The sequence below is a fragment of the Austrofundulus limnaeus genome, unplaced genomic scaffold (genome assembly GCF_001266775.1).
Source record: "Austrofundulus limnaeus strain Quisiro unplaced genomic scaffold, Austrofundulus_limnaeus-1.0 Scaffold1109, whole genome shotgun sequence".
NCBI lineage: Eukaryota > Metazoa > Chordata > Actinopteri > Cyprinodontiformes > Rivulidae > Austrofundulus > Austrofundulus limnaeus.
In genome coordinates this window covers 66,128-72,932 of record NW_013953511.1, presented here as the reverse complement: position 1 = coordinate 72,932, position 6,805 = coordinate 66,128, and the positions used below count along the sequence as shown (strand labels likewise).

General features: G+C 38.2%; 1 protein-coding gene across 1 annotated transcript in view; it reads left to right on the top strand.

The window, feature by feature from the left end:
* hpxa (hemopexin a) overlaps positions 1-6,805 on the top strand; it is a gene marked incomplete in the record, with an annotated part of 10,350 nt that overhangs the window by 781 nt on the left and 2,764 nt on the right. The window contains 5 exon segments of the mRNA XM_014030731.1: positions 392-567; positions 735-892; positions 1,129-1,282; positions 3,026-3,238; positions 3,410-3,505. Of these exon segments, the coding sequence (XP_013886185.1) occupies positions 392-567; positions 735-892; positions 1,129-1,282; positions 3,026-3,238; positions 3,410-3,505 (797 nt within the window).

The following is a 6,805-nucleotide window of genomic DNA, read 5'->3' as shown; positions in this document are numbered from 1 at the left end:
ATATATATATGATTGTACTTAATGCAAAATATGGTTTAGAGACTCCTTAATAAAATTGCCTAAGCTTTATTTAGTAACGAGTTGAAACAAGGGTTAACAATATGCTATTATTTGATCTAACGAAGGAATCCTAGCATCACCTTTTTTCAGTTAATACCGTAGCTCCCTAATTGAAAAAAAAAACTGTAAGATCACGATGGAACAAGGGCAGGATGTTCTTCTATRTTAACATCGAGGAATAATTACAATAAAACCATGTCTTGTACAAGGACCATTAGTTATATTTTATCCATATTTTATGAACTTAATTTAAAATCCTAAAGGTATAGTGATGTGTGCACAAAATATATAGTACTAACAAAAATTAAAATCTTCTTTTTGTTTTGTCCAGAGATCCCCATGGAAAAAAGAAAGATCATCATGGACAAGCTGGGGATCAACATGGACACGGTGGGGACCACCATGGACATGGTGGGGACCACCACGGTGGAGCTTTAGATCGTTGTAAAGGTATTGAGATGGACGCTGCAACAGAGAATGAGGAGGGCATCCCTTACTTTTTCAAGGGTAAGCTATCTCATGATGAGCAGTTGTGGGTGGGACTTTTGTCTGAATACAGTTAAATTTTAAAAGTTCTGTACTGTCTGATTAGTTGTTTAAATTCATGTCAACTTCATGCGTCACTACAAAAGGTAGGGATATATGTACTTAAATTGTTGGATTTTTTTGGTCAGGTCCACACTTATACAAGGGCTTCAGTGGCAAAGCTGAGTTGGCTAATTCATCTTTTACTGAGTTGGACGACCATCACCATCTGGGCCACGTAGATGCTGCCCTCCGTATGCACTACAAAGATGATCCCACCCACCATGACCACATCTTCCTCTTTTTGGTAAAGTTCAATGTTAAAGAAAAATCTAATAGTTTGAGAGCATCATGAGAGTTTTGAATCAAGAAGACATTTTGTTGAGCCATACGGCAACTGAATAGAAACAAGGATGGTATAAATATAGAGAGTTCCTAAAACGCATGTAAATGACATATTTGTGTTTTAGAAAGATTTTGATAGAATCTGAATTTTAGCAGTGAGCTCAACATCTTTTCTGTATTTGCTCATGTTTGATGTAGGACAACAAAGTATTTTCTTACTACCAACACAAGCTGGAGGTAGGGTATCCCAAGGAAATCTCCGAAGTCTTTCCTGGAATCCCAAACCACCTGGATGCTGCTGTGGAGTGTCCTAATCCAGACTGTGATGAGGACTCTGTCATATTCTTCAAGGGTACGCTGAAAAAAAAAGGGATTTCTGGGTGTAGTAACATTTATTTAATTATTCTTTTAAATATTACAAAAAATGTCAAAATCTCTAAACTACTAGAATTTACTAAATAAACAATACACATTATATTGTATATCAATATTACTGCACAAAAAAAGTAAATGCTAATATTATTTTACCAGTAATATTTAAGTGCTTTTTCTGGACAGCACAACATGATTATATTAAGTAACTTCTACTCTTCTGGGCTAAAACTGATGGTGCATGCGCACAGGGCTGCTGCTCCTCATTCCCTTGCTTCACTTTTCAAGGAGAGGACAAGACATGGTCGAAATAAAACATAAGTTGTCTGGTTTCTTTTGCTTGAATACATTTGTTGGTGTGCAATAGTTTGATGACATAATGTAGGTGATATTTAGTTGTCAGGGAACAGGGAATGCATWTTGTAGCATTCTGCTGTGTTTGGCTGTTTGTCATGTGACTGCAGTGGAGGATTGTGGGTAGGATTCATGTTTGTTGTCGTTAAATCATTTTAGGGAATTGGTTAACATTGTTCTTTCAGCAGTTAGTCTGTTGCGTTACTCTAATTTGTGTGCTCATTATTTGTTAACTTGTGTTAAAGCATTCAGCAGAAGTAACCATAAGTGAGAGTGGTAGGCCTAGTCATTAATAAGACCTGTGAGTTTCACTTTGTCTGTGTTGTTCATGAAGAAGAATCCAATAAAGGTTCTTCAAAACTGTCACCTGTTGATGACGTCTTGAACAACAACATGAACTACACCTCTCTCTGTAGCTGTGAGGTGTCATGCTACAATATTGTGCTTGACACATGTGCACTGTTATAAAGGACTTATAAGATTTACTAGAAAAAGTCCTCGTAACAATTTGTGCTTACTTTTGTTAAGTAAATTTAAATGCTACAAATTCATGTAATATTTACTCATCATTATCTAGTAAAAATTATCAAGAATATACTTAACAAATGTTAGTGCAAATCACTTACAGGATTTTCTGTAGTAAATCTTACAAGTTATCTTTTACTGTGTAACTGTGTGGGTTGTTTAACTCTACATAAATGTAGAGTTTAAAAGATCTCATCACTGAGTGACTGATTTGTATTAGACATGGGATAAATGGCTCCTTGAAGGGATCCGGATCTTGGGGAGCCGTTTATTTCATAGAGCCGTTCAAAAGAGCCATTCGATTTTCAACATATTACGTCATCACATAGGGAAATACGTCATCACGTAGCCGTAATGACGTCATCCCGTCACGTGGGTGGAACCATGGGTTTGTCAATCAGAAACCTCCCTCCCCCTTTCACTGTGAGCTTCTGTACTCCACATCTCCGTCTGTTTTCCGTGAAAAAGCAAAGCGGGAGCAATTTAAGTATGAAAAATAAAGATTATATGAGGAATAAAAGAAATAAAACTACAAATGGCTCATTACTTCCCGCGATTCAGCTCCTATCATTCGTTGTAAAGAGCCATTCAAAAAACTCGGATTGTTCATGAATGTCATATCTCTAATTTGTATATTWCAGAAGGATAACTTTGGATTGTTATATAGAGAACATTTTTATACATCCTGTAATAGTTAAGTTTTGTCTCTCAACACCTATGGAGTGACTTTAATTCTTATATGAAGTAGAGCTTTTATTTAAAGCTGTTCCTTCTTGAAACTCTTTTAGATGAAGGTTATCATCTGAACACTTTACTATCTTCTCCACCATTTTTTGTCCCACAGGAGATGACATCTACCACTTTGGTATTAAAAGCAAGAAAGTAGTGGAGAAAACATTTGAGAACATGCCCAACTGCACCGTGGCTTTCCGGTACTTGGGTCAYTATTACTGCTTCCACGGCCACAAGTTCTCCAAGTTTGACCCAAAAACTGGTGAGGTCCATGGGAAATACCCCAAAGAGATTCGTGGCTACTTCGTGAGGTGCCCAAAGTTTGGTAAGTGAACTGAGTCAATTGCGGAGATGTTTCTGCAAATCTCCTCCCTGAAGACTGTCCAAGGAATGCTGTGTCTTGTTCTGAAGTGATACAATTCTTTAAGAGTCACCTGTTTGTCAAGCTACTCTTAGTGGATTAAAGTGAATTTTTATGTGTTTGATGGCCGTTCAGGTGATGACAGTAATCATCTGGACAGAGAGCGCTGCAGCCATGTTCACCTGGACGCCATCACGTCTGATGATGCTGGTAACATTTACGCCTTCAGAGGTGAGAAATACAGCTTCACTTTGCATATCCTTAAAAATCTAACACATTCTCATGTCGGACTCTTAACATATTGACGCGCGCGTCCTTGCCGCCCACGGCTTTTCCAGGTTGCGCGTCTCAGGATTAACGGTTAACTTTAGGGTCTGTGGTTAACATGAGGGATCAGGATTAAGGGTTAACTTTAGGGTCTATGGTCAGGGATAATAGTTARTTTGAAATACTGGGGTCAGGGATAGGCTTTACATAGCTAACATAGGTTAAATTTAGGGTCTGGGAAAAAAGGGTCAACATGAGGGATCAGGGTTATTGGTTAGCTTTAGGGTCTGTGTTCAGGGACTCGTCGTCCTCCGCCTCATCTCATACAGAACGGATGCGCGGGGGCTACCCCCCACACATCAACATATGGACGCTTGGTCAAGCGTCCATATCTTGACGCGGGAGGCATGAGAATGGACTCAAAAATCTGAGTGTTTTCTGTTTGTCTACACTTTTAATTAGCGAGATGTAATGAGACAATTTAGCCACACTAACAGGTGTTTGGAGCATAACTTACTCCTTTCACATGTTTTCAACAGTTTATGCTAAGCTAACTGCACATTAGCCTTTACAACAGTTGCTTAGTAATGATATTCTCCCAAGTTTGGTGAGAATTCAACATTTACATAACTTACAACAACATAATGGCAGATTTCATGCTTGTGTTGGTGCTATAGAACCACAGCAGAGACTTTGTATACTGTGCTTCTGTAATTACCGAGCCCATTCTCATGCCCCACGCGTCAAGGTATTGATGCATGACCAAGCGTCATTACGTTGACGATGGGGGTAACCCCCGCGCGTCCGTTCTGTACGAGATGGGGAGGAGGAGGATGGTGTTATTACAATCCAAGATTTGCGTGAAACTAACCATCCTAGACACTAAATTTAACTTCTACTAGCCTTATAGAGCCTAACCCTGACCACAGACTCTAAAGTTAACCATTAACCCTGATCGTTCATGTTAACCACATCCCTCATGCTAACCACAGACTCTAAAGTTAACCTTTAATCATGATCCCTCATGCTAACCACAGACCCTAACGTTAACCTTTAATCATGATCCCTCATGTTAACCACAGACCCTGAAGTTAACCTTTAATCATGATCCCTCATGTTAACCACAGACCCTGAAGTTAACCTTTAATCGTGATCCCTCATGTTAACCACAGACCCTAAAATTAACCTTTAATCGTGATCCCTCATGCTAACCACAGACCCTAAAGTTAACCACTAACCCCTAACCTCATGTTAACCATAACCCCTAACCTCATGTTAACCACAGACCCTAAAGTTAACCACTAACCCCTAACCTCATGTTAACCACAGACCCTAAAGTTAGCCTTTAATCCTGATTCCTAATGTTGACCTCACACGTCATGCAAACCCGGAAAAGCCGGGACGGACGTGCGGGGTACCCCCCGTGCGTCAATATGTTACGAATCCGACATGAGAATGTGTTAAATTACCAGACAACGATAATCAATGTTCTACATAACTGTCTCACAGCAAAGAAGACCTTGACGGTTCGGGGGGCAGTTAGTATTTACAGTTTAAACCCAACCTAAAAGCTTCATGACCAGGCTTTACATCCTGTTTCATGTTTTTTGGTGTACTTTGTGGCAGTGTCACGCTGCCATGGTACTATTGTCAGTGTTTTCCCGTATGAAGACATTTTTAGAAACATTGGGCCTCGTGCAAGAACCGTTCGTACGAACAGATTTGTTCTGAAGTTGTGCGTACAAGTGATTTAGGAGAATTTGTGGCATTCACCAATGTTTTCATATTCTAAGATTTTCTTCAGACACGAACAAAATTCACGAGTGGTCCAGACCTGTCGTAAATTTTATGAGCAGTCAGTCTGCTGTTATCCGACGGATTTTCTTCATTAATAACTTTATATTTCATTAGTTTGAAGATATTTCGAGTTGAAATCACCCTCCATAATTATGTTGACTGGGGGGGGGTGGGTGTAGTGAGGGTAGCGGTGAGCGACTGCTCTCCTGAATAAGTGAAAACAATGTAACAGTTGTTTACACTGAAATTTAAAATATTTGACCAAAGAAAAACGGAGCAGGACTACAGAGAGAGATGAATATGATTCAGATTTTTATTTCTATGACTGTAAACGACCCACGGGAGACACGACATTAATATCAGTCATCATTTCATTCCTCGGCTTTAAAGTAGATCCTTTAATTCCACAGCTGACCCTGCTAAAAATGACATTTTCTCTTGTGGGTCTCTGAAAGCAGAACTTCAATCTCCAAACTCGTAAAGTTCTTCTTTTTTCCTTTGTGATGTCACTAATGAATGAACACTTCCTGGTATGTGGGGCAGGAAACATATCCTTATATGGTGGTTTTAGGGTGGTAATTATGCTAATCTCCTCTCCTCGTGCACGAGCACCTGATACACATTCATCAGTTTACGCTCCTCATTTACACAGTTTTCCTGAAGATAGAAAAGCTTGTTGAATCTGACGTGGAATGTTTGTATGAACTCTTCGAACAAACAAAAGTAAGAGAATTTTAGGATAAGAATATGAACATGTTCTTGTATGAGGCCCAATGTATGTTTTTTAGAGTGATATTTTTAGAAACAATTTTTATTTTTTAAAGTGAGTATGGCTGAAGAAAGTAATGGTGTAAAACATAATAGGTCAAAATGTTAGTTTCTCCACTAACAGCATTTTTTTTACATTTTGCTATTTTACATCATTAAGTAAAATTATTGCTTTATTTAATATTGCCTGTTTTTTATTTTCCAGTTTTGTTAAAGCCAAAAATCATACTGTTACCAAAAGTCATAGCACATTCTTCTCAATTGAGCAGCATGTTTAGACTTATTTGTTCTTTTTCTTTCAAAGCTGCAGGAGGAAATTAAGAATTGTCAAAGAAATAAAAAATGAGGCCCAAATATAATTTTGGTGCTTATGCATTGGCACTTTTAATAAATTACACATATAATGAGTCACCAGCAAGTAGGTCAAACATTAAAATTGTTTCATTACCGAACTGAACATTATTCAAAGATARATTGACTTCAAAGTCTTTTAAGTTCAGTTGCCTAAAAAATTATGAGCATTTAGTCCTTTTGACATTTAAAACCCAAAGATATACAAGTTTATAAAGTTCTTCAAAGCCCAGGTCCAGTTTATTTATTCAGAAACTAGTGTTAAATATGGTAAAACAACAACAACAACAACAACAACAACAACAACAACAACAACAACAACAACAACAATCTTTCCTGTCCTCCAAG